The sequence below is a fragment of the Thrips palmi genome, unplaced genomic scaffold (assembly GCF_012932325.1).
Source record: "Thrips palmi isolate BJ-2018 unplaced genomic scaffold, TpBJ-2018v1 HiC_scaffold_10, whole genome shotgun sequence".
NCBI classification, from domain to species: domain Eukaryota; kingdom Metazoa; phylum Arthropoda; class Insecta; order Thysanoptera; family Thripidae; genus Thrips; species Thrips palmi.
Genome location: NW_023144621.1, coordinates 20,468,408 through 20,496,042, shown reverse-complemented (window position 1 = coordinate 20,496,042; position 27,635 = coordinate 20,468,408). Strand labels below are relative to the sequence as shown.

The window sequence follows — 27,635 nt, the reverse complement described above, 5'->3', positions numbered from 1 at the left end:
AGTCCGCGCCGCAGTGCGCCGCACGCCGTTAACAAATGGCCCATATCTCTCGAGAACACGGCAGCGGCGCGCTCATCGCATCGCGTCACCCACGCCACAGGCCACGCCACAGGCCACGCCACAGGCCACGGCACAGGCCACGCCGGCCCAGGACCCCGTTTCTTCGCTTCTCGCTCTCCTGCTGCAGATTGATTCCGCGAGTCCTTTTTGTCGCTCGGTCTCCCTCGCACTCAGGGAGCGTCCCGTACAGATGCGATAGAGGCTCTCGGAATCCGTGTGCTCGTGTCGCGCAAAGTAGACCAAAAGAAAAGTGTGTCCCGCTCGACGACGGAGAACGCGGAGACGACGAAGACGACGGGCTTCAAAGTCGTGTCTTTCTGTTGCAGGTACGACATGGTGACGAGCATGGTGACGCCCAGCGTGTCGCCGGCAGACGCGGTGCCATGTGAGTGACGAAGTGCAGGGGAAACGACGCCGACCTTGTGGGCGAGCGAGAGAGACAGAGCGACGGAGCACTGTGACTGTTCTTTCAAAAGGGAAGTGGAACGTTTTTCTCGCACGCTTTTCCGCCAACCAATATTAACAGGAACAGGGCCAACAGGGCCATGAGGGCCACGCATGGCAACCAGCGACCAAGCAGCGCGGCAACGACCAACGGCCGAGCGCTACGCCGCCGAGCGCGTGAAACACGAGGGCACTTCCCGAAACGAAACTTGGCGGGCCAGCTCGCCTTTCCAAAGCAGCTGCGCGCCCCGTGCCCGCCCCCTCCCCCCCACTCCCTCCTCCGCCCCTTGAGACGGCCGGGCCGGGCGTTCGCCCTGCTCGCATGGGCGCCGTGGGCGCCCCCTCTGGCCCGGAGCGTCGCCCGGAGCGTCGCCCGGAGCTGACCGGTACCCAGTGGCAGTAACGACTTCCGGCGTTTCCGGGTTCACCACCCCGCCGTCGCGCCGCCCCGCCGTCGTGCGGTGGCCCGGGCCTCGCCGCCGCCGCGGCTTTGTTGGGGCGGGACTGGCGGGGCGCGAAGGGGCCGGAGGGGGAGGCGAGACGCGTGGGTGGGGCGGCCCGGGCCGGGGCGGCGTCGTCTGGCCCAAGTCGCAACCCCACTCAAGCGGGCACTTTATTGTGGCAGGTCAGGTCGGCGAGGGGTTACTGAACGCGGCGAAGGCGGAGGGCCCGGAGGGGCGCAGGGCGCAGCCAAGCGGAGGGCCCGGAGCCCGGAGGGACGCAGACGGATAGCCCTTCACTGAGCCCTTTTCCGAAAACCCAGCCGTGCACGGAGAGCGCTGCCGGCTAAGCGCGTTGTGCTCTTGTTGTTGTTGTTGTTGTTGTTGTTGTCGTCGCTGTCGTTGTTTTGGTGAGCGTGAGCGTTTGGCCCTGCTGGTATGGGGCCTTTGAGTTTTACCACATGCGCGCCAAGGACTTAAAAACCGTTACTGTTAGATGCTGGTCGTTTTTGTTGCTGCCGGGCCCTGCTGCTGTGTCGCTGCCCCGCTGCCTCGCTGGTCGCTCGACTCGCTTTTATTTTGACTTTAAGATTTGGCGAGGTGCTGCGTCGGGACCGTTGCTCTCACCCCGCGGCGCCCCGCGTCAGGGCAGGGCTGGGCGACCGGCCCGATCCGTGACGTCACGTATGGTGGCGGTCTGGGCGGTCTCGACGGTCCAGGCGCCTTCCTTGGCGCGCTGGGCCCGCCCTGGCCCGGCCTGGCCCGCCCTATGGCCCCCATAGAGTCCCGTCCGCCGCGCCGCCGCGAACCAGGGCCGCCTTTATGAAAGCACGGCTGGGCCGCCAAAAGTGTGCGGTAAAAATGTTTGGGGTCAATGGTCAATGATCTGGAGTGCCTGGCCGGCTGGCGTGGTTCGCACCGATTCCCGCGCCGATTTCTAGCGGTGACGTCGTCGGGAGAAATGGCCGCGCGGGGCGCGAGGCTCGGCTACACCACGCACCGCGACGGCCAAGTCTTTGCCGCCGCCACCTGGGGCTGGGGCTGGCACTGGAGCTGCGCCCGGGGTTGGGCGGCTGGGCTGGGCTGGGGCTCCCGGCCGGGCCGCGTGTGGATCGATCGCCTTCGGGGCCTTCGGGGGCGGCAATGGGGCAACGTCCGCGGCGTCCGCGGCCAACGTGAGCCGGTGCTGCCGGCCGGTCGGCCAGCTGTATTGCCTCGTTGAGCGCGAAACTGCCTTCATTGAGTATGGACGCCATGGGCATGCACGGTCAGATCAACCACTTGGCCCGGCCCGGCTCCGCGCCTGCCTCGCCTCGGCGCGCACCACGCGCACTGCGGCCACCCCGCCCCGCCCCGCCCCGCCCCTTGGCATGGCGGAAGAGAGGAGAGGGCATTCCCCCCGCTGCGCCCCGCCACGCCCCGCCACGCCCCAGCTCTCCCTTTGATGTGGGCCTTGTTGCTGTGCCGTGACGCGATCGTCATCGTGTCAACTGCATCGCGGCGGTGGCGGCTCCGGCCCGCCGGACCACAGCGCCGTCGCGCCTTGTCTCTCTCGCACCCCCAGGCGATGCTCCGTCAGCGCGAGGGAGAGGGACGGCGGGGGAGGCCAGGGCCAGGGTCGGCGGGGGACAATTAGACCGCCGTGTTTCAAATCTGGCCGCGGGGCTCCCCAGCCCGGACCTCCAGTGTGTGATTCAGCCTCAGCCGGCCTCACCGCTACACCGCCTCGGCGCGCCTCGTATCGGCCGTGTTGGTGTTCGTGCTCACTCAATTGTTTTTAAAAAATATTCCTCTAACGGGTCGTGGAACAAGCTCGGATTTCTTTATGATCCTTCGGCCCCTTTGGGCCCGCCGGCCCGCCTCGCCTGCAACGCCATCACTGGCATGGGCGGGAATTAAAAACCTCTCCTTTATAGTTCACACCTAAGAGGAAGGGAGCACGAGGCTGGGCACGTATTAACGGTAGGTGCTGGGCGGGGTGGGGCGGGGCGGGGCGGGGCGGGGCGGAACCGGGGGCCCTACTGTTGGAACCTGATATCGCCTGCTGACCAGATTAATCGCGTATCTCCTCAAGTTAGCGGGAAAAGGGGCGTCGACCACACGATACGGAGCAGCACCGTGTGTGCGCGTGTGAATGTGTGTGTGGGCGGCACCCCGCCCCCTCCCCCACCTCCCCCGCGGGGGTAGCGCTAGATGCTGCCCCGTCGGATTCCAGAGATGGATAGAGATAGGTCCTGGCGGCCGGCCTGAGCGAGGCCTGAGCCAAGCCTGAGCCAGCAGTGTCTCTGCAGTGTCAATGGCTCGCACTTCCTCGCGCGCGCTTCCCACCAGACACTGCGGCGACGTCCGCCCTGCGTCCGCCTGCGTCCGCCGCGCGGGCTGCGGGCAAAACAATTCGTGCCGATTGGGCGCGTCAGGCCGCCAGGCACGGCACTGTAAGCGTCGCTTCTTTCAGCGCAAGCAGGGCGCGTCCCTGAGCCGGCCAGTAAGTGAAGTTTGGTCCTCAAGTAAGCCACGCGGCGTGGCGTGGCGTGGCGCGGCGTCCGGCCGGCCGACCGGGACCGCAGGAGAGCGTTACGGCAGATGAGATGAGATCCGGGTCGGGTGGCGAGGCGTGGCGGGGCGTGGCGTGGCGGGGCGGGGCGTGGCGTGGCGGGGCGGGGCGGGGCGGGGCGGAGTAAAGGGGGCAGCGAGGAATGCCGATATGCAGGAGCACGCCGCCGGGGCCCGGGGGCCGCCAGGGACGTCATCGCGACGCCTGCCTGCTTCGCCTGCTTCGCCGCGCCCCGATCCGCCTGCTGCGAGGCCTGCTGGGCGATGTCGCGAGGCGCCGCCAGCAGCCAAGCTGAGCCAAGCCGACCCCGCGAAGGAGGCCGAGCGTGAGGACCAACCAGTCGGTTAGGTCCTAGCCTAGTCCCGCGGCACCTGCGGCGCTGTGCCGCGCACCGGGACGCTGCGCTACGGCGCTGTGCGGTGGGCCGTCCTGGCCGTCTTGGCTGTGGGCCGCGTCGGTACCCCTCCTCCTCTGCTTCCCCCTCCTCCGTTCCACTCCCCCGCACCTTCCGCGCCCAAACGGCCCAAACACAGTGGCACACCGCTGGTCGTTGAACCCGCTCCCCCGTCCTTGTCTTGCCCCCCCTCCCCCTACCGGCCCCCAGCGGCTTTTTTTTGGCTGTTGTACCCCCTCCTCTGTCTCTGACCCACTGACGCGGTGCCCCGCCCCACCCTGCCCTGCCTTACCCCGCCCCACCGCCCCTACACTACACTACTCCACGCATTGCGCCGCGCAGCCCTTTACTGGACCACGTCGCTGTGTCCGTGCTGCTGTCGTGCGGCTGCTGCTACGCCGAGCTACGCCGAGCTACGCCGTGCCACGCCGTGCCACGCCTCTAGGGCTCTGCAAGCGTTCCTTCCCTCCCTCTCCCTCGCGCCCCGTACGAGGCGCCCCGTACGAGGCGCCCCGGTGCGAGAGAGACAGAGCGACAGCCGGCCGGGCCGCAGCCCGCGCCCTTCGCCTCGACGGGGACCAGGACCAACTGGGACTGGACCGGGCTCGACCCGTCTCGCGACCCGTCTCGTCTCGACGCGGCCCAACGGGAATAGTGACCCCGACGTCACCGGGTCAGCCGCGCTAGTGAAATGAGTGGAGCTATATAGGCGTGTTGTTCACTGGGTCAGCGTGGCAGGAGGACTCCCCCCCCCTCCCCCCTCTTTCCCTTCTCCGCAGCTCCGCAGCCTCCTCTGCGCGCTGCTGCGGATCGGATGCTGTCCGCGCGCCCTGTTCCCGTGTTCCCGCGTTTCCGCCCGCACGGCGCGCACCCGTCGCGTGCTCCACGCTCATCGGTGGTTGGTGGTTGGCCGTCGCTCGCCTTCGGTTTGTCGCCGTTTCCTCGCAAAACCGCTTTCCCTCCCCGGCCTCCCCCTTTCCGGGAAGCAAAGGGGCGCGTTTCGCGTTTCGGGCAAAGCGGGTCGCCGGTCGCCCCTCTGGGCCTCGCTTCCACGGAGTGCACGGGGTGCACGGGGGAAGGGGAGAGCAGTGACGCGGACGCGGCGGACGCGCCGGCAGTGTTGTGACTGTCTCACTGTCTGCCTGTCTGGCGGCCTTATCTCGAGGCGGGGGCGTCGCTCTGGGCACCGGCGCCTCCGCGGCCCCGCCACGCCCCGCCTTGTCCCGCCCCGCCCGGCCACCCACACAGGGCGATGGAGGGCGAGGGGCGCGGCGCGGACGTCTAGGCGCCCCCTGCCGCTCAGCGCGCACCGTGCTGCGCGGTGCCTTGCGCACTGGACAATCGCGTTATGTATTACTTTCCAGTGTGTGCGACGGGAGGGGGCAGGGGCCGCGGGGGGAGGGGGGCGGTCGGTCATTGAACTGGCGCCGAGCGCGCCGAGCGCGGCAGTGCGGCCGGCCCCGCGAGCGCCAAGCGCGCCAAGCGCCGCGCAGTGTTTTGTCTCGGCAATTGGCTGGCCCACGCACCGCATTGACTGCACGCGTGTAGCGGCGTGCCGCCGCGTGCCACGCCGTGCCACGCCGTGCCACCGCCCAATACTGTATCACGCCAGCTGTGTACCAACAGCGACAACTCAACAGCCAGCGGCCTGGTGGCGCTGGTGGCGCTGGTGGCGCTGGTGGCGCTGGTGGCGCTGGTGGCGCTGGTGGCGCTGGTGGCGCTGGTGGCGCCGCGGGCGGCGGAGGGCGGCAGCGTCAGTCGCGTCTACTTCCTGGAAGCGCGCCGACCAGCGACCACTGCTTGCCGGCCTTGGCGCCTAGGCCGAAGGAGCGCTGTCGGTCCTCGCGGTCCTTCAGCGCGCTGGTTCCGGGGCCTCGTCTCTCTCGCTCACTCATGGCGCGTTCCGCGCGAGAGAGACGGAGCGATGCTTCGACTTTTGGGGCCGCGGGGCCGCGGGGCAGCGCAGCCACTCGAAGGCCTGGAGGGCCTCCTCTAGGCGAGGAGCGGCCGCGGTCCGTGACACTTTTCGCACTATGGCCCGCCAGCGCGGCCAGCCGACGGCTTTAGGCCCGTAGGGGCGTCGACGTGGCGGCCGGCGGCGGCCGGCGGGTTCACGAACCCTGTACTGCCGGCCCGGCCCGGCCCGGCCCAGCCCAGCCCTGAAGCATGACTAATGTATCAGGTCGCCAACACACTCCGTGTCACCCCTGTCCTCTGTGATCCGCTCGCCGGCTCTGGCACGCGCGCGCGTGCACATGGCCGCGTGCGCTGGGCCGCGTGCGCTGGGCCGCGTGCGCTGGGCCGCGTGCGCGCCGGTTCCGATTCCAAGCCAGAAGACTGATTCCGAGTGTCGTTTTCGTCGCTCTGTCTCTCTCGCACCTGTGCGGGATGCCTCGTGCGTGTGAGAGAGACATTCGACGATAGTGACTCTCGGAATCAGTCCGCAGGGACACCAAGACAACGAACGTCGCGCGGTGAGCGGGAGCGGGAGGGAACAGTTGGAGAACGGGCGGCGGGTTGCTGCTCGGCCGGAGTCCGGAGGTTTCGACCGCAGTGCAGGATATTGAACGCGTGCGGGCTCGCTCGGGCTCGCTGGAACTTTTCCACACGATCGCCCTTTGACTTGGCCGTCGGCATCGTCGGGGTGCTCGTCGTCGGGGTGCTCGGCGGGTCGTCACTTAGGAAACCGCCATGCACGCGCGGGCCGTGACGCACGCGTGCCGCCGGGGCGCTGTACAGTGTACTGGTGACTCCCCGTCGATATCACTTGCCGCGGACAAACAAGGCAAGGCCCGCCATTGACGGCGTGCCTCATATTTTGACTCCATTTCCGTCCCGACGCGTCGCCGCTCTGGAGGCGATACTTGGACACGATACCCGGGTCCCTCGTCTATTTGAATTGCATTCGCGTTTGCCGCGGCTCGGCCGGGCTACGGCCAGGCTACGGCCAGGCTACGGCCAGGCTCGGCGACCTGCAGAGTCCTCTAAATGTTTCATGAGCCGGCGACCAAAACTGAAGTCTTCCCTCCTCTTTGTGTGCGCGCGTGTTTTTCTGGCTTTCAACCCTGTCCCTTACAGTGTCTTGTCGCGCGCGACCCGGACTTGGCGAGCGGCTGCGTGGCTGCATGCGAGGCGTGGCGGCGGCAAGGGCGGCGGTCTGGCCGATTTTGCAGTGGCGCAGTGGCGCCACGCTGCGGGGTCTGCGGCCAGAGTGGCCAGGGCACCAGAGCTGCGGTTCCGCGCCGCCTTTTGTCGTTCTGTCTCTCTTGCACTCACGGGGCGTGCCGGCGTGCCGTCTACGTGAGAGAGAGAGAGCGACGAAACGCAGCGCGGAATCAGCCCACAGCTTTGAACGGGTCCCGGGGCTTGTCCGGACAACGAACCAACCGCCTACCGCCTCACGGGGGCGGGGTGCGGGGCGCGGCGCGCGGGCCGGGCAGAACGCCATGGAACCGCGCCTGGCTCACTTCCGCAAGGCGGTTCCGCGGAACCACAAGAGGCCCGACGTCGCGGACGTGCTCAGGTGGGCCGCCGGGCCGCCTCGTGCGGGAAAGGGGATGCTGCACACTGATTTCGCTCGGCGGCGCTTCGCTCTGTCTCTCTTGCACCCCTACCACCCCTACCACACGCCGCGCGGGTGCGAGAGGGACAGATTGACGAGGTCGATGTCCGGAATCGTTCTGTGGAGAGCACTGGGGCGGCGCACTGGGCTCGCCTGGACGCCTGCGAGGTAGGCCGCATCGCCGCGTGCCACGCACTCGTGTCGTGCGGGTTGCATCCTCTCCGCCTGACGGCCTGACTGCTAGGCAACACTTCGGGCGCGCCGCGACGATCTCCCACTCCCCATTCCCCAGCCAAGCTACGCGGGTACACTTCTAAACTGAAATCCGCGAGCCGCCAGCCGCACCGAGGCGGAAGCGTACTTTGCGAGATTTGCTAGGCGAGGCTAGAAGGCGACTAGGAAGGCAGCGTAGCGTTGTCCTGCCGCGCCCCACCCCGACGCGCTCTTGTGGGAACTGGGGCTGGGACCTGCTAGCTTACCTACATACCGCGCCGTGCCGTGCCGAGCCGCGCCGAGCGCCATAGCCTACTAGCATATATGCCCCACGCCGATTGTGACATTATTTCTGGCCTAACGGGCCAGCCCCTGGCCGTTCTGCCGAGCGTCCTGCCCTACCCGGCCCTGCTGCCACACTGCCGCCTGCCGCCCGCCCGGCCAGGGTACCGGTTGGCTTGTTTTGGGACGCCAAGGGAAGTGCACGGCGCCTCGCGTGCCTTTGCGCGTGCTGCGCGTGCTGCGCGCCCGGCCCGTACGCGTGAGTCTGCGTGCGTGCGAGCGGGTTGGCGAAAAGTGTATTACCAGGTGAACCAGAATCATCTTTGTGGTGTTGCTCTTTTTTCGAACCATACTTTCGAAGCGTACGGTACAGTCGTCACGAGAGGATAATTTTGTAACCCAAACGAAATGCTAGCAGCTACACTGGTTGACGGGTCGGCAAGGCAAGGACGTGCTGAATACTGTATCTCGCGCACCTGCGACCACTGCGGGTCGGGCTCATTTGAGTCGGGGGGAGGGGGGGGGGCGGAGGACATCTGCCCAGCCTGGCCAAGCCTGCGGCCAAGCCTGCGGCCAAGCCTGCGGCCAAGCCTGCGGCCAAGCCCTCCACCTCCACTGCAGTGAATGACATGCGCATGTTTCCCATGAGCTGAGCCACGGCCAGGACGAGGACGGCGCGGACGGCGAGGACGGCGCGGCGCTGCAGCGCAGGCCGATTCTGCGTGCAGCGTTCCGTCGATCCGTCTCTCTCGCACCTCCGCGGGGCGCCCCGCGAGTGCAACAGAGACGGAATCAGTCTGCTGCTGGCGGGACTGGCGGGGCTGGCGGGGCTGGCGGGGCTGGCGGGGCTGGCGGGGCTGGCGGGGCTGGCGGGGCTGGCGGGGCTGGCGGGGCTGGCGGGGCTGGCGGGGCTGGCGGGGCGGGTGGGGCGCGCAGAATCGGCGGCCGGGGAATTTACGGCGTGTTTTGGGGTGACTCGACGCGGACGACGACCACGACGACGACCGCGACGACGGGGCGAGGCGAGTGACAGCATTTTAGCGGGTCACTCCTGTTTATCACCGGCCAGTTCGGCGAGGCGAGGCGATAAGTTGTAAACATTTCTCTGGGGTCCCTGAAAAGCGGCGCGGGCGGTTTTGTCCGTTTGTCCGGCCAGGCGTCGTCAGGCACCAGGCCCGGTCGCTGCGCCGAGCTTCACCACTGCCAGCTCGGCCCGCACCGCTCGAGTCCCATTCTGGGCCCTTTCCACGACGCGCCAAAATGCCGGGCGTGCTGGCAGTGTGCTGGTGACGCGCAAGTACAAACCTCAAATGATTTGGCCATTAGTTTCGGGGCCCGCCATGAATGTGCCTCGTTGTGGAGGCTGATTTATTGGGCGTGGACAATGGCAGGTTTGCCGCTCGGACTGTACCGAGCAGTACGCCAGAGTGCAATGACACCCTTCATTTTGCACTGCGCTTTTTTATGGCCTCCGGGACGGAGTCTCGTACGGATCGCCGAAATAATCGGGGAGAAAGCCGTGCCGGTGGCGTGCCGGTGGCGTACCGTATGACCAGGGCGGCCGGCATGGCGGGCATGGCGGCCAGAGAGGGACTCCGGGGAGGCCCTGCCGCCCTGCCGTGGCCATGGCCGTGGCCCTGCATGGCGGAATGCCATCTCCAGGAAAGAACGGGTCATTCCCCGTCCCCGCTCCTCGTTTTTTTCTAACTGGATTCTGCTGGATGCTGCGCTTTGCAAGGGGGTTATGTTATTTTTGGCGCGGGCCGTCTTTGGGGGACAGTCTCATCTCGAAGCGAAGTGCGGTGCGATTCCAGACTCCACCCGCTGCTGCAGGCGCGGATACAGAAGGGGGGCAACGGGGTTTTTACCCCCCCCCCCATAGCCCCTAGATAGCCGCCTGAAAGGTAGGCAAAAAGTGCGACTTTGCCCCCCCCCATAAGCCGCCCCTGGATCCGCCTCTGCGCTGCTGTTTGGTTCCGCGCGGACCTCTTTCTCCGGCCGAACACTGCAGCGGGGATGGGGAAGTGCACCGCTCTGTCTGCCTCGCACTCCTGCGGGACGTCCCGTGAGTGCGAGGCAGACAGAGCGGTGGAAGCACTGTCCGGAATCAGCCTGCTGCTGCTGAGCCTCCTCATCAGGCTGATTGTCAACCTGCACCGGCTCGGCACCTCGGCCGCCGCCGCCTCGGCCGGGCCTCGTGCGGTAGGTCACCTTGAGTGGGTGGTCAGCCAGAAGGCCAGAAGACGGGCAGGACAGCCGCGCCGCCGTGACAGCGGCGACAGACCGGCGGCGACGGCAGCGGCAGCCTGCAGCGGCGTAGCCAGCGTCCAGAAGGCCCCGGGGAGGGAGGGGAGGGGGAGCCGTTGGACGCCCTGCCTTTTGCTGATTGAACGAGAACGGTGCGCCTGCCTGCCTGCCTGGCCGCTGGCCGTGCCGCGACACTCAGGTGCCATGAAATCGAACCCCTCCGGCCCAGCGAGGCAGCGAGGCACAGCAGAGGTCGCGGAAGAGAAACTCGCGGGAAATAAATAACTTTGGGAATCGGCGGCATCGACACATAGCGGCGAGCGCGAGGCCTTGGGCGAGGCGCGACGCGCAGCTGGAAAATTGCGAACGCCTCGATGGCGGCGACGCCCTGGCGGCCCTGGCGGTGACGCCACGATGCTCACGGTGTCCGACGAGGTGTCCGACGAGGTGTCCGATGACGATGTCCGATTCCGCCTCATTTTTCGCGGTCACTTCCCTCGCACCTGTGGGCCGGTGCCGCGCCTGTGCGCGCAGCGTGGTTTCCGGCACGGCGGCCCTGCCTGCCCTGCCAGCCCTGCCCCAGGTTGCTGCTCTGTCTCTGTCGCACTCGCGGGGCGCCCTCACTGGGGTTCGGCCTGCTGAGCTGGGTGTCGGCGTGTCCGGCGGATTGCCTACTGCCTGGCCCCGCCGCCCCGACGCTGGCTTGGCCTCGCTCGGCCTCGCTCGGCGTGCACCGAGGCGCTTTCGTCGCCCGCAGCCTCGCGGTCCTCGTCTTCGTCACCGCCGCGGTGACGGCGCTCCGGATGCGAGGGCAAACGGAGTCGATGTATCTAGGCTACATCCGGCTACATCCGCTTCCAGGACTTCCAGGGGCGACCCCGCAGATCCACTTGGCGCTGATGAAGAGCCGCCCTTCCCCTTCCCCTACCCCTCTCCGCGGTGTGCCACGGCATGCGGTGAGGGGTACTTCCACGGCGACTGGGTCGCTGCCAACCAGTGCCCCGCCGGGCAGCCCCGGTACGGTAGGCTGCGTCCGAAGAGTGCTTTCGTCGCTCTGTCTCTCTCGCACTTATGGCCCGCCCCGTCAGGTGGCGAGAGAGACAGAGCGACGAAGCGCCGTTCGGAGTCGAGCAACGGTGGCTGGTTGCGCCAATGACCGGTAATGGTCGAGGCAGCAAGCAGTACCACCAGTGTACCACCCCAAGGGCCTCATCCCCACCAGGCCCTCCGTGACTCCGGCGCCAGCTCGCCGCACTGGGATTTGGCCCTCCATACTCTTGGTGTACTCCCAACTCCCTGCACTCCCCGCTACTCCCCGCTACTCCCCGCTACTCCCCGCTACTCCCCGCTACTCCCCGCTACTCCCCGCTACTCCCCGCTACTCCCCGCTACTTCCCGCTACTCCCCGCTACTCCCCGCTACTCCCCGCTACTCCCCGCTACTCCCCGCTACTCCCTGCTCCGGCGGCACGTTCGCGTCATTACGTGGGAATGCCGAGGGGCACCGAGTGGCGGCGCGCGGCGCGCAAAACGAATCATAATGGGAACAGTTTCTGGAGACTGATTCCGCACTCTACCCGTCTCTCTCGCACGGGCACCACGCCCCGTGAGTGCGAGAGAGACAAGGCGATGGTGGCAAAGGAGGCGTAGCTGTAAAGGCCGAGTGGACCGCATGTGTGATTCGCAGTGCCGCAGTGCCGCCCTGGTGCCGGCACTGGCAGTGGAGACGGGGCGGGGCGGAGCCTTCCCTCAAAGTTCAACAGCCGAAAACCAAATGACTCGATACCGGGGCGTAGCGGCGTCGCTGTGAAGGCGGTGCGGCCGGCGTGCGCGCGGCGCGCGGCCGACATCAAGAGGCCCTCGACGGCGGCCAAGCCTCGGCCAAGTGCCGACGGCATGCGACGCGCAGCCGGGCGCAGCGGCGCAACCCCCTCGTCCACCAAGCACTGCGTCAAGTCCAGTCCCAGTGTGTGGGCCGCATGGCCAACCCGGGGGAGGGGGAAGGGGTCTGCTAAAGTGCCCGCGCTGCGTTGGGCGCGGCGGGCGCGGCGTTCGATTGGTCGGTCACTCAATCGCGAGAACACATGGTGAAGGAAGGGGAGCATCCTTGTAAACTTGTTTCATTTGAGCCCGGCCCGCTGGGGCCCGCTGCTGGGCTGCTGGGTCTCTGGAGATCATTCACCCGCTGCTCCTGTTCGGCCGTTCGGCCCAGTCCTTCCTGGTTCCGGGGGTGGGGCGGCGGGGCGCGCTGATTCGGGGGTGGGGGCAGCCAGGTCGGACTCCAGTCGGACTCCAGGCGGACTCCAGGAGAATGTATAGGCAGGGTGGTTATGGGCGGTCACTGTGGTCTTTTAGGGACACTGGAGGGGGCCGACAAGGGGCACATCGGCCTGCCCGCCACCACGGCCCGCCACCACGGCCCGCCACCACGGCCCGCCACCACGGCGGTAGACGCGGTGGCCCGCCTGGCCCGCCTGGCCCGACACGCCCCGCCCGGCTGGGCCATGCCCGGCCATGCCTCTCGACTGCACTCCGCCCCACCCCACCCTACTCCTGCTCCACTCTCCACTCCTTGCCTCCGCTCCGCACTCCGCGCTCCGCCCGCTCCTCTCCACTCAGTCGCTCGCCAGCACGCCGTGCACGCCAGCTCTCCCAGTGCGCGGCTTGGTGGCGCAGCGCTACGCAGCAGGGCTGGACGAACACACGCCAGGACACGAGCGACGTGCACGCGACACACACGCGGCGCGGACACGCGTCGACGACGCCGTCGAGCGACACAGTGACATGGTGCTGGGCGTCTGCTGCGAGGCCGAGGCCAACCCCGACGCGGCGCTCGCCACGGCCTTAGCCCTGGCCGTGGTCGACTGTGACGGCGCGAGTGACTCTGGGCTCAGCGGCGTCAGTGTGGGCATTAGCGACGCGGAGGCCGTGACCGACGCCGCCGAGGCCGCCAGGATGATCGACGAGCCGGCCTCGCTGTCCCGACTGCAGTATAACGTCCTCCTCGCCGACAACATGTGAGTAGTGATCGACGCCCTGATCCTGGACGTCCTGGACGCCCTGGACGCCCATGTCCCAGTGTCCTGCGTGGCGCCAAGACTCTGGATAGCTCGCCCCCATCGTGGTCGTGCCGGTGGCGTCGGTGTCACTGGCAGGTTGACTGCGAGTCGCTCTCCAGGACCTCCCTGTGGCCGCGGCGCCGCGGCCCGCCGACTTGTAGCCAGAGTGGTGCACCCGCTGCGCGTGCTGCGCGTGCTGCGCACACCGGACAAAATTCGCCCGGCACCGTCTGCGACGAGTACGTAGCGAGGAGTGTCGAGGAGTCCCAGGCCCAGGCCGGCCACCTTCTCGCACCCGCTCGCGTGCGGGTCGCATAGGCTAGCATAGGCGGGCCGTGTGGGGCTGGCTGGTTGGCTCGTTGGCGTTATTGGCTTCATTATTGTGCAACAAGTCGGCGCCGCGTCGCCTTGCCGGCCGCGTCGCCTTGCCGGCTTACGCCTTGCCCGCCTTGCCGTGCAGTGGGTGGGCTGGGCTGCCGTACAAGTGCCGCAAATTTTGTGCTCCACTGCCATTTCACCAAGTGCCAACCTTATCGCAAGTTTTTGGAAAAATGCCCTCACATGTTTTGCACCAACATTCTTCTTGCTAAATGTCTCAATGAAATTGGAAACATTAGCCATGAGTCGTGAGGATCGCAAACTCAGATTGTCGCGAAGGTGTCGATAAAATGAATCACAGTGCTTTGTTCTTTTCTTGAGTGTGTCCACGTAGCTGTCAAAATTTGCAGATTTCATTTTTGGTGACACTGACACTACACTCTTGGTCGGTGCCGGGGTGAAGGGAGGGGTCCTGTGGAATCTGGCATAGGGTCGATGGGCTCCGCCGGCTCCGCGACCAAGTCGACGAAGTGGAGCGACTGGGCCGCTGGAGTAGGGCACTGGAATCTCGACTCCTCCAGCGGGCCGTCGTTGTGATGCAGGCCTTTCTTTGCCATTTGGGACGCGGCGGGACGCGGCGGGACGCGGCCACCTAGATGCGCCACTGCACCTGCAGCAGCGCGGTGCAGCGCGGTGCAGCGCGGTGCAGCGGCCCAGAGACGCGGCGCGCTCGCAGCGGGCTGACCTTGATTTGGCCGTCCTGGCCTGACCCACATTTGAAAATGGTATCACTATCGCCGGCCGGGCAGACCGGGCAGCCAGCCGCGTTGCGGCACGCCAGGCCGGCAGGCCCTGCAAGGACGGAAGTGCAGCGAGGTAGTAAAAGGCAGCGCCGCGGCGGGGCGGGGCGGGGCGGGGCGGGGCGGGGCGGGGCGGGATTGCACCTTTATTAGCCCCGGAGAGTGGAGCGCCCAGAACGCCCCGGAACGCCCCACCGCGCCAGTCGCACCGAGTCCATCATGCCGTGGGCAATGAGAGGGATGCCGCGGGTCGCGACGGGACGGGCCGTGTTTGCTGGCCGAGGACAAGCAGCGCCTGTTTTTGCCCACCGAAACGACGGCCACCTGCAGGCCCGCACCGCCTGCAGGACTCACTGGCACACTGGCAGGACGGCCACGGGGTGTACTAATGGCACTGGGGCCGGGGCGGCCCTGGGGCGGCCCCGGGGCGGCCGAGGCGTGGCGTTATGGCATTGAAATGCGCGCGGCGAGGACATGCCGGTAACGGGTCCCGGCCCCCTCCCCCACGCCCCACGACGCCGTGCTCGCCGTGCCGGCCGTGCCCAACGCCCCCGTGTCCGTTCTGCATACGATGTGGGACAGGGGTGGGGCAGGCGGCCCGGCCCGGGCGGACCGGGCCGGGTGGGGGATGGTGGGGGTTGACCTGGACGTGCTTAATTGGTTTGTGTTACATTCCCGCGGCCCTCGGCATGGCCTGGAGTCCAGCCTGGAGTCCAGCCTGGACTTGGTGGGCAGGACGTCCCACTGCCGTACTGGACGGACGGACCCACTCCAGCGCCGCGCTAGTCTCGCTAGCCGCACTAGCCGCGCTCCAGTGCGAGGGGTGAATCACTCAGCGTTTAGGTGTACACATGAGTACGTGAGTACAGGTGAGTAAACCTGATTATACTCACAAATTGGGCACATTGTTAACGTTTTTACGCCTTTTTGGCGTTTTAAACAGAAATCAATACCGATTCCTGGACAAATCAGGTTATTTTCGCTCTTTTATAATTTGTGAGTACACTGAGTACGGACGAATGTGTACACATGAGTACACTAGTGATTCACCCCTCGCTCCAGTGCCCCTCGCTGCCCCCGCGTTTCCTCGCTGTCGCCCTGTCGCTGTGGGTCGGGTCGCGGACTTGACCACGGCCGGTCTGCGCGGCCTATGGAAGGATGGGGAGGGGGAGAGGTTTGTTTACATGCCGCCGCGAAGGACGCAGGACTCCCGGTGTAGTGGCATCAACCCCATCAACCCGAGCACCAACCTGTGGCACTCCAGCAACAACGGCTGGACAACGGGGACCTCCTCGACTCCTCGACGGGGACCTACTCTGCGTGGCAGCCGTCCGCAAGAGTCGCCGCGGATGTGGGTCAGAGTCAGAGGCGGCGGATTGGATGGCATTGATCTGGTAATCATGCGCCATGCGACTGACGCGACGCGCTCCTTCGGCCTCCGCGGCCCTGCGGCCCGGCCTGTGGCTCCGCCGGGACGACCCGGTTATCAGCCTGCTTGGGCGGGGCGGGCGCGGCGGGCGCGGCCCTCAGACGTAGCGGGGCGGGGCAGGGCAGGGCCGGCAGGGCAGGGCCGGCAGGGCAGGGCCGGCAGGGCAGGCGGCGGCCGAGTCCAGGGCAGGAGGACAGGCCAGCCGGCTGGCCGGGTCGGGCAGGGCAGGGGTTCAGATGCAGATAGGTCTGGACTGGAGCCTGGCCGTGGTGGCGGCGTCGAGGCAGGTCGTTGCCCCTGACCGTGCCTTTGCCGCCTGTGCCCTGCCTGGGCCATGGTCTGCGGTGGCGGTGGCGGTGGCCCTACCCGCCGAGGCCCGGCCTGGCCCAACGGCGTGCCCTACTGACGCGCTAACGCTACATCGGGGCCCTTTGGCTGCCAGCCCTGCCTGTCCGGCCCGTCGGCTGGCCTGCCCCTAGCCTGCCCCTGGGGCTGCCGGCTCGGCGTCATGGCAGTGCACTGCGGTAGGCCAGTGTCGTGTCGGCCAGGTGACGTGCCGGTGACGTCCCACAGGTCCTGCAACCCTTCCTGTCGCACGGCCTTTGGAAGTACAGTAAAGTATTTGTCCGTGCGTCAGTGCGCCGCCCCGCCACCCCCACCGCGCGTCACCGTCACCCCCGCCGCGCCACCACACGCCACGCCCTGTTCGCGCGGATTTCTGTCTTCCTCGAAGTCCAGTCCAAGGGAACCCTCTTGTGGCAAGGGACCTGTGAGCGCTCGGTCTGCTCTGCTCGCAGTCCGGGAAGGGAAGGCGGGCCGTTCCTCTTTCCAGGACACGGCACTGCACTGCAACTGCACTGCAACTGCACTGCAACTGCACTGCAACTGCACTGCAACTGCACTGCAACTGCACTGCAACTGCACTGCAACTGCACTGCAACTGCACTGCAACTGCTCGGCACCACGAGGAAGCGCGCAGCCATCGCAGTCAACGCAGCCAACGCAGGCACCCCGCCTTTTCGCGCCGATTTCAAAATTGATGCTCCTTTGCCGGACGGGTGAACGGACGGGTGTGCCTGGACGGCGTCGTTGGGCCCAAGGCCCCCGCCGCGCCACTGCCCCGGGCGCGGCGCGCAGCCTTCCCGGCCTTCCCGGCCCTGCACGCGATGCGGCGCGATGCACGCTTCACTGTGCTTTCCTTCGCTGTCTCTCTCGCACTCGTGAGGCTTCCCGTAGGGGTGCGAGTGAGACAGAGCGCTGTTCGGAACGAGCCTGCTGCAGCTCACGTGTGTGCAGGCTGCACGCGGGCCCGGAGCGCGGCGCGGCGCGCGCCGTCAGGTTTACGGTCAGCGGGTTAAGTGCCGCGCTGACCCCAAAGGCCTAAAGGCGAGCTCAAGTCTGGAGGAGGCCGAGGGACTTCGACGGCGACGGCCATGTCGGGCGCCTCACGGTGGTGCAGTCTGATTCCGCCGCCCTGTCTCTCTCGCACTCATGGGTCGTTCCGCCAAGACAGAGCACTTTTCGGACTCGCCCATCAGCTCGCGGCTCGCGTCCACACGGCGCCGTGTTCCAGCCGCGCCGTGCGTTCAAGTTCCCGCGCTTCGCCGCTCCGCCTGCCCGGCGTTGCATAAGCACGCGCTTCCCGACGGGCCGCCTGGCTCTGCCGCCTGGCGGGCGCAGGGCCGATCCCCTCCAGCTCGTTGATGTTGTTGTTGTTTGTTGAGGTTCAAAGGGCGCCAGGCAATTTAGCGCGAAAACCTTTTATCGTCGGCTGGCCCTTTCCCTTGAGCGGGTCGCTGGCCGTCACAGCGTCCGGCCTGGCCTGGTCGGCCGCCTGGGAGCGCTGCACCATGCTGCACGCCTGCACGCGGTGCGAGCCTAGAGCCCCCCGGGTGTTATGCTCGGGCCAGCGAGGGCAAGCGAGAGCCGCAGAACAAGCGTGTCGAGTTAGTTAATCCTCTTAGTGTGCAAACACAAAGCGGCCCAAGCGGCTCCGTGGCTCCGTCGTGCCCGGTCAGTCTGTGTGGAAAGGAGAGAGTGGTGGGGGGCACGGGCGATACTGTACGTTGTCATGGATGTCATGTCAAAGCTTTTCCCCCAGCATCCACGAACTGTTTATGTACGTTTTCTCTCTCTTTTCGGGGGAAGGGGGGAGGTCGGGCTCTCTGCTACGCCCAGAATTGATGGAGCCCACCGTCCCTAATAATCAGCGAGTACCGCGAGTGCAGCGCGACAGTGTGACAGCCGTCCGCCCGGCCCGCCGTTCCGCGAAGGCGACAATGGACCGAGGCCACTCTCTGATCCTTGAATTTGAAGCTCCGGCCGCTCAAGGTTCACTGGGTTCACCAACCCCTCTTCGGAACGCCTCCCGTCTCGCTGCCCTTTTGGCAGAGTACTTTGTTGGTGGCGGTCCGCGGCCCGAGACACGTACCCGGTACCGGCCGGACCAGTACAGGAACAGGGCGCACTTATTCGAAACATGCCCCACAGTCCGCGCATGCCTCGACCGTCACGCCAGGCAGCGCCAGGCCCGGCCAGGCCTCGGCCCGAGTTTAGCGGTCCACGGGCGGGGCGGGGCGCCGCGCCCGCTTCGGAGAAGGCAATCAGGCAGGCCCTCTGGGACACTCTGTTCCAGCTGTACCCTGTGCACGTCGCTGTGGCTGTGTTTCCTGCGTGCGCTCATGATCGAATCGGGCACCGCCATGGCACCGCCATCGCACCGCCATGGCACCGCGGCGCGCGACGCTCCCAACGCCAGCCCGCTGCCCAGCGCCTCGGCGTCGCCAGCGTCGCTCCAGTGCCTGCCCCAGTGGCCGCTGGCTGCTGCTGCCGCCTGCCCCAGTGCACCCAGTGCACTCAGTGCCCAGTCCTGCGACTGCGATTGCAGCGCGGCGCATTGGAGTGCATTGCTGACATGTCTCTGCGTGCCGCGGCGCAGTGCGCATGCGCGCAGACATAACAACCCTGCATCGCCCTGCATCGCCCTGCATCGCCCTGCATCGCCCTGCACGCAACGAGCAGCGGGCTCACTCCGAACCGCGTTTTCGTCGCCCTGTCTCTCTTTCTCCCTCTCTCTGCAGGCTGATTCCGAGCACCGCTTCCATGGTCGTCTCTCTCACACTCATGGGGAGTCCCGCGAGGGAGCGAGAGAGACAGCGACGAAAGCACTGCTCGGAATCAGCGCGCAGGGCGTTTCGTCGGGGCGAGAGAGAGAGAGAGAGAGATGAAAGCCCTGTTGGGCTTGCGCCGATATCGCCATTATACCGGGATAAACGCTGCTCGTGTCACGCCGTGCGTCCGCGTGCGTCCGCGTGCGTCCGCGTGCGTCCGCGTGTGTCCGCGTGCGTCGAGGCGGACGGTCGTGGCGAGCGACTTGCCTTGCCGCGTGCCTCTTACTGTACTGAGCGCTCTGGGAGCGTCGCGCCGTCGTGCATCTTCGGTGATGTCACCAGCTGGTTAATCAGCATGGATCAAGGCGGCCGGTGCTGGTGGCGCCCGCGCCCGCGGCCCTCGGCGCCACACGGCGGGGCGGGGCGGGGCGCATGCACAATGCACAATAGGTGCTTGCGGCCGGCACTGCTCGTGAAGGGCGGGGCGGGGCGGGGCGCCGAGCCGTGGTGGCCCGCCACTGGAAATCACAGCCGCGGGATGCTGTACAGTAGTACATATTGGCGCCACTCTGCACTTTGCAAAGTGGGCCGTTTCGGTCGCACCAGTGCACCAGTCAGCCGTACCACTGCCGCCGCTGCCGTTTCCCGCGACCGGCTCAAGGTTGTTTGTTGTTGTTTTCGTTCCCACCTTGTTGTTGTTGTCGTTGAAATGCACGTTCAACACACCGCCAGCAGCCCTTTGCTTTCACTCGGCGTAGGGGTAAGTCTACGCAAGACTCCTCTCCATTCACTGCCCCTCCCCCCGGGGCGCCGGGCCGCCGGGCGACCGAGCCTCTCCCTCGGCGCGTCGCCTTGTCTTATCCGCGGCCGAGAGGCAGCATGACTCAGGGCGTACAAAGCGCACCGCGGCGTGGCGCGGCGTGGCGCGGCGTGGCGTTGTGTTGTGGTGCAGCGCGGGTTCGTTGAACCGCCCCAGGCGGCCCCAGGCTTGTCATCGCGTCGCGGCGTCGCGGCGTCGCGGCCGGGAGGAAACGGGTGTCGTCGCTGTGTGATGTAACCGAAAAAGGATCGTGATGCCCGAAGTGCCCGAAGCCCGAAAACGTGACGGACGGACACACGGCGTGACGCGTGTGTGACACGGCGTGTCGCCTCGTGACGCGCGGACGGCCGTTGCGGCCGGCGTGTTGCGTCACCGCGTCGCGTCACGGTCCGTCCGGAAACAATTGGGCGGCGCGGGATTGGCCTATTGACGCAAGGGAAAGGGCGGCCCAGCGCGCCCAGCGGCGTGTCTCTGTCTCTCCCGCACTCGTGGGGCGCTCCGCTATCCGTCGCGGAGCGAGAGAGAGGGACAGACGGCGACTCGGAATGAGCCAACAGTCCCTGCCCTAGGTTTGTTGGGCCCTTCCCTTCCCTTCCCTTCCCTACGGTTCTCCGCGGGTCCGCGAGGGCCGCGGTGTCGCAACGGAGAGCCCGGAGAGCGTGCTCGCCCGAGCCATGCTGGATGGGTGGCCTGCCCGCCGGGCGCTGGGCCTCGCGGCCGGCCCACCCCAGTGACGCCCACGTCGTCGGCGTGCTCACTTTCTCTGTCTCTCTCCAACCGCTAATCCTCGTCCTCCTCCGCGTGTCTGCAGGTCCGAGGTGGCTGGCGGCGCGCTGCACTGCCCGTTCCTGCTGGAGCAGGGCGAGGCCCACCTCACGGGCACGCGGCCCCTGGAGCTCGTCTTCAGCGGCCTCAGCGTCTCCGTGGCCTCCAGGAGCATCCTCCGCGACGTGTCGGGCGTGGTCCGCCCGGGCGAGATGCTCGCCGTCATGGGACCCTCAGGTGAGTCCACAGTCGGGACGCACTCCGAGTGCAGCGGCTGCAGCGGCGAGGTGTCGAGGATGTGTGCACAAAGGGAGAGAAAGTCGAAAGGAATCTCTTTTGTCGTCTATTGGTGCACCTGTCGTGCCGTCGTGCGGGACGGCGACGTGGCTGGCCGGGCTGGCCGGCGTGAACGCGCTACGCGTCGCTACGCGCTCAACGCCCCCGGCAGCAGGCTATCACGGCCAACAGCGTTTCGTCGCCCTGTCTCTCTCTCTCTCTCTCTTTCGTGGGGCCTCGGCCTCGCGTAGGGGTGCGAGGTGAGAGAGACGGAGCTACGAAGCGCTGTTTGGACCGGGCTGCGCTCGCGCTTGGACGCCGTCGTGACGGTCAGGCCGCGGGCAAGCCGCGCGAACGCGAACCGCGGCGGCAAAACAGATCTCGCCGGCGAATATCCATGTCACAATCATCCTGGCCGCTGCGCGCGGCGCGCTCCGCGCTGCTGCGAGGCGGAGGCGGGGGAGGGGAGGGGAGGGGATCGGTGCGAACCGCGTCCAGCGACCAGTTACTGTAGCTCCATTTCGACTCCGGCGGCGCGCCAGGGCGCGGCCAGGGCGGCCAGTCGGCCAGTGCGTCCCCAGCACCACGTTTTCGGCTCGGGAGGGCGTTGACCTGCTTGGGTCGGCTGCTCGAGACGCGGAAACAGTTGCTTTTAATTGCCCGCATTGAATGAGTAATATATCGCTTGATGGGCGGAGCGCGGAGCGGTCGGGGAGGGGCGGGGCGGCGTAGCGGCGGTGTGAACGACCGAAGCGATGTTGGGACAGGCCAGGACCCGGTCCTGCGAGGCGCCTTGCCGCCTTGCGAGGCCCCGCCTTGCGAGGCCCCGCCTCGCCGCGCCCAATTGAGCCAGACGAGTAGCGAGTGGCGAGTGGCCTACCCGACTGGATGCCGCCAGCTGCCACTCTCAGCTGTTCGGTTCAACAAACCCGAGGCGCCCCAGCCTCTGCGAAAATCTTATATCCTCCCCGCTCCTCGAAACCATTTGAACCGATAATGTGACCTAGATTGAGCGGCATGCCAGTGAGATGAATGTTGCTTTTCTTTGACCGCGCGTTGTTGTTGCTCTCCACAGGCTGCGGCAAGACCACCCTCCTGAACTGCCTGTCGGGGCGCACCGAGCTGGACTCGGGCTGCATCCGCCTGAACCGGGAGCGCCTCACCAAGCGGTGGAAGCGGCGCATCTGCTACGTGCTGCAGCAGGACATCTTCTTCCCCGACCTGACGCTGCGCCAGACCCTGGAGTACGCCGCGCGGCTCCGGCTGCCCGAGTCCATGTCGCGCCGCCAGAAGATGATCTACGTGGACCACATCATCGACGTCCTCGACCTGAACGCGTGCCAGGACACGAGTAAGTGCGTCGCCGCCCCCATGCTCGTCCTGCAGGCGACGCCGGTTCTGTTCTAATTGACGGTCTTTTGTTCCTCCAGGGATGGGCGACTACACAAAGCGAGGGTTGTCCGGCGGCGAGAAGAAGCGGGCCAACATCGCGTGCGAGCTGCTCACCAACCCGGCCCTCATGCTGCTGGACGTAAGTAGGGCCACGAACCCGCCAGGCCGCCACACAGTGGGACCCCGCCAGAAGACCGGCGAGGCGGCCAAAATCCTGGACGCCTTTTGAGCTCTCAGTCGCTAAATGGGACCCGAACCGAACGTGTGTCCCCACCAATGGATTGCTCTCCGAACGAGGAATCCATCGGTGGGGTCACGCGCTCGGTTCGAGTCCTGTTTAGTGACTCTGGAGCCAACGCGTCTAAAGTTTTGGCCGCCTTCACCGGTCCTCTGGTGGGGTCCCACTGTGCGCCATCGCTTCATGGTCGACAACAGCCCCAGCTCAAACCGTCCTGTTTCTCACCAGGAGCCGACCTCGGGCCTGGACTCCCACTCGGCCTACATGCTCATGTCGAGCCTCAAGAGGTACGCGGAGAAGGAGAGCAAGACGCTGGTCGTCACGGTCCATCAGCCCTCCTCGCAGATCTTCTACATGTTCGACAAGCTGCTGCTGCTGTGCAACGGCCAGACCGCCTACTTCGGCGAAGTCAACAAGGTGGTCGACTTCTTCAACAACATCGGCCTCACCGTCACCCCGCACTACAACCCCGCCGATTTCATCCGTGAGTACACTCAGACCGCGGCGGCGCGAGGCGGCGCGAGGCGGCAGCAGGAGCAGGAGGCTGGGAGCGCCCGACGGGTAGGCAGCCCAACGTGCGCCTCCAGCCCACCGGCTGTTTCTAACATTTCCATATTTTGCAGTGGAATGCGTCAAAGGGTCGGAAGAGATGAAAGAGAAAATTGTGGCCGCCGCGAAGACCGTGCAGTCGTATCAGCAGGAGTCACTCAACGACTACTGCGCGCTGCCCGGCCACCTGTACCAGCACCAATGCAACGGCAGGGTGCCCATGGTGCCCCACGGCCACACCGCCCCCAGCCCCCCCTGCGACTTCAGCAAGCCCTCCCTGTGGACGTCCACGCCAACCTCCAACGGCAACCTCACCGCACCCAACGCCGTGTCCCTGACCACCAAGTGCGTCGTCTCCAACCACAACAGTCACAATCTCAGCAACCACGTGTATTCCACAATAGGTGAGCGTCATCACAAAAAAAATAAATTAAAAAAATAGGGAAATGATTCTTTTTTTTTGTGTGCTGTTGTATCTTATTGGGCTATCCTCGTTTTGTTTCAGTCAAAGATGAAGAAGGAAAGTCCTTGTGGCTTGATAGTCAAAGTCATGGCTCCTCATCAGTGAGTAGCACTACGGATGATGATGTTCGGTGGCAGTGGCCAACCGGCTTTTGGACTCAGTTCAAGGTTTTATCATCAAGGAATTTCCAAGAATCAAGACCGAGAATGCTATCAAAGCTTTACTGGCTTCAAACCATTGGTCTAGGTCTTATGGTTGGAAATGTATACTTTCAATTGGATCGGAAAGAGGAATCTCTCCATGATATTCAATCTTGGATGTTTTTCTCAACAAATTACTGGATGCTGTTTGCACTTTTTAATGCCCTATCATCATGTAAGTGCCCTTTTTAAAATCAAATTGCATTTGACCTTCTGTTTTTGTTTCATGTGTTAATTTTTTGCTTTTGGTTTTCTTTCCAGTTCCCGCTGAGCGAGAAGTTGTAAACAAGGAGAGATTATCTGGTTCATATCGTTTGTCAGCATATTACTTGGCAAAAATGGTCGGTGAATTGCCACTAACTATGACATTACCAGCAGTCTATCATATAATATCATACCCATTGTTCGGGTTTCAATCATTCTCTGTATTCCTTACAATGCTAGGGTTTCTTTTGCTGAGTACCGTTGTTGCTCAGGTAAGATTCACAGTATTTCCACTTCTGACCTTTCAGACAAAAAATAAAATAAAAAAAATAAACATGATTAAAGTTTAACTCCCCATTTTTTCCCTTTTTTTGCAGAGTGCTGGCTTCTTTGTTGGTGCAGCATGTATGGACTTGGATGTGGCAATAACAATATCAGCCCTTTACACATTGGCAACTCAGCTCTTTGGTGGATATTTAGCCACAAATATTCCTTCATGGTTGAGATGGATGAGGTACCTTTCTATGGTGCATTATGCCTACCAGAACATGCAGATTGTGGAGTTTAGTGGAGAGCCAATTAGGTGAGAATCTTGCTCTTGAACTCAGGAATAACATTTTAGCTGACTTTAGTGTACATATTTCTTGCTTTTTTTAAATTTTAGAACTATATTTTAAGCAATGCATTAACTGTTTATTTTTGTTTCAGGTGTGCTGCACAATCAAAGTTTGAAGTTTGTTCCAAAGTTAATGGTACCATTCCAGTGGATGTTATTATGGAGCAACAAGGTGCCACATTATCGCTCTGGGCCAACACTCTAGTGCTGCTATTTTTCTTGGTGATATTTAGGGTGCTGGGCTATGTTGTGCTTCGTTACTTTAGACAACCAAAATGAGATAATATTCTGCTACCTAGCGAACAAATAAATTTCTCAGTTCCAAATTTTTTGAGATGTATTTTGTGACTGTCTGCAATTCAAAAGATTTCATTTTGGGCTGCTTCGATGTGTGCCACCATAACAACTCGTTGTGTTTTGGTGGTTATTGTTAAGGCTTGTGGACTGGAAAATAATGTTAAAAATATAGATTGGCTGTGTTGTTAACTGTAATATTATTATTTTATTTTGTACAAGTTCTCCACTGTTTGATATCCATATTTCACTTAGTGATTTCATATTTTAAGGAGTCTGATTCGTAGTTTTAATTAGTTAAATAGTATATCACATAACAAATTTGTGTGCTAGCACTGGGTATTCAATGCTGTGCAAGAACATTTTATAATTGTTGCTTCTTTCATTTGTGTAAATGAGATTGTGTGAATGTGTAATTTTAAAATGAGTGATTGCAAAGTGTGAAGTGGAATTGAAAGTTTTTAAAACCTGCTTGAGAGCCTATCCTTAAGGCAAAATCTTTCATATGCCATTCCTTTAAGCAATACTTGGTATTATTTCATTTCGCCTATAACTTTGGTTAATATTGTGTGGCTCCTTAATTTCATACGCAGACACTATTGTCAGATGTTGAAAATGCCTATGCCAGAGAGAAGTTTTTTTTTTTTTTCTGTCTTCCCATTAATTAGTTTTCCATCTGAAAAACTCCTGTTTTCTACTAGTGATTTGAATGCCTGCCTGCCATGAAGTCAGATATTTATTGTTGTGTATCATTTGCATATAAACGTATTAGTGGCGCTGTCGGCAGAATTCAGTTCATTATTTTTAAAAAGTCTTATATACAATAGCATATGTGTACATTCTGTCAACCACAGCCACAAATAGTCTCTAATTTTTTTTTAATCCTTTGACTTTGATATTCTTAGAAAATGTGATAGTTTTTCATCTTTTCAAAGTTTGTTTTAAGGATGAATGATTGTAACCTGTTTATGAAAACCTTGCTGACAATCAACGATACAACCGATACATGCATGGCACCTATATTTGTTTTCTTTGTTAAAATTTGTTGTTGTTTTTTTTTGTTAAATCCAAACACATGTTTGTGTTGTTAGACGTATATTCACGCATCTGGCACTTCCAGTCAACAAGGTAATAATTATGGTTCATGTGAATGTGGAAGGTCTACTCTCTTATTGCAAATGCATGAAATCAGTTAGCACTGTGTTGCATTTTTTTTTAGTCACTTATGGCAACATCAGTATGTAGTGCATAAATATGCTTTCTTTAGTGCATATCTTGCAGGAGTTTTCTAATCTTAAAAAAATATTATAAAATCATAAAACAAGAATAGACTTTCGTTGGTGCTAGTGCACATTTGTTACCTTCTTGCAGAAGACGAAAAATATAGAATACTTATATGTGTTATGAATAAAATGTACATATGTATTATAAAAAAAAGAATGAACACTAACTTTCAAAATGTTGACGTCTACCTATCTGACCAACTGTTTTTATGCTATGATGGGAGTTTTGTCATGTCTGTATCATTGTGATCTCTACAGAAAATTTTGAATTTGGTCTATGAATTTCTTTTAAGTAAAAACTAAGGGACCTTTACTTTATTTTGTAACAATCATTTTGAGACTTTTCAATCAATTTTATTGTGGTTGGCCTTTCCTTGCCAAACCGTGAACATGAGGGGGAACAAGTGCACATTTCATAAGACATGCATGAATCCACTGCCATAAAGTGACAAACCAACTCAAGAAATTGCAAAGAAAAAATAAATTTGTTCTCGGTTATTGATGACCGACACCAAAAACTGCAGTTGTTTCCCCCTCGAGTCAACATTTTGAAATAACCACTATGATGGTGAAGGATACTTGTGATACTTTGATTGCAAATCACTCTTTGTAAACATTTGCTATGTTTGCAAGATGTGTAGAATTAATGAGCAAGAGGAATGTCACAAATTGATTTGCTGGACCAACACTATCAACTGATGAGTAATGTGTAACAGAATATTAAAAGGTAATTTCTTCCCATGCCTTCCTAAACGTGTTCAGGCTACCACTTTGAAAGATGTATTTGCTCCTTTTCAGTAAAAAAGAACCTTCATGGAGGTATGTCTCTTTTTTTTTGTTTTCAAAAGATTTCATCTTTCTTTAGTGGTGGCACTTTCATAACATGATCCATCCATGTTATGTCTTTTTATTCTCTTGTTCCAATGTCTTTCATATCAGTCCTTTTGAAATTGATAAAGAAGTCAACAGGCGATGTGTATGAAGTGAGGGGCAAAGGGACTATACAACTGCCATTCTGGAAGAAACTGGATAATTCCATGTGTACTTTGCACTGCCAAATATATGGACACTATCTTCTATGTGTGTGTTTTTTAAATATTATATATAAATATGTGTAATTATTGGACTTGCGTGTCATACTTGTGACTTTCTTGAGCACAGATTGTTCTTCCAGAATTTATCTGTACTATCCCTAGCCATCATTTTACCTTTGTATACTGTTAATATAATGATGAACTGTTTTTCACTGATAGTTTCCACCTTAGCAAAGTGTATCTGAAAATTGACATTGTATTTATATATGTGTGATAACATTAATAAATTACAATATTCCAAGTGACTTTACTTTGGAGATAAATTTATTTTGGCTGTCGTTTCTATTCCAATACAATTCTCATGCCCTCTGCGGACACGAATGGACAAGGGGCATGTCAACACATTACAATAGAAGCTGACACCACAGAGATCACATTATTTCCCAGCTTCGAGCTGCGAGCTGGAGCCACATAAATAAGTCCTGCGAGAGTCCTCACCTCCGGTGGCCCTTGCTGATGACGGGGAAGTCGGCGTACCAGCCGAAGGCGCCGTGGTGCCCCGTGTGCGCGCCGTAGTCCACGTACTCGTG

The 27,635-nt window shown here is 61.9% G+C and overlaps 1 protein-coding gene across 3 annotated transcripts; it reads left to right on the top strand.

Moving 5' to 3' along the window:
- The first annotated feature begins 428 nt into the window (after positions 1–428).
- On the top strand, positions 429–27,372 carry LOC117652442 (ABC transporter G family member 21). Of its 3 annotated transcripts, none has more exons than XM_034397367.1 (10): positions 429–445; positions 20,543–20,733; positions 21,848–22,123; positions 22,203–22,303; positions 22,631–22,886; positions 23,026–23,355; positions 23,457–23,789; positions 23,876–24,090; positions 24,196–24,401; positions 24,527–27,372. In XM_034397367.1, coding segments are annotated over exons 1-10 (2,097 nt in total). In that variant the 5' UTR covers positions 429–443; the 3' UTR covers positions 24,714–27,372. The 3 variants fall into 3 exon arrangements, with proteins under 3 accessions (XP_034253258.1, XP_034253247.1, XP_034253270.1); XM_034397356.1 differs by lacking the exon at positions 429–445 and adding an exon at positions 12,965–13,212; XM_034397379.1 differs by lacking the exons at positions 429–445; positions 20,543–20,733 and adding an exon at positions 21,422–21,445.
- The last annotated feature ends 263 nt before the right edge of the window (positions 27,373–27,635 follow it).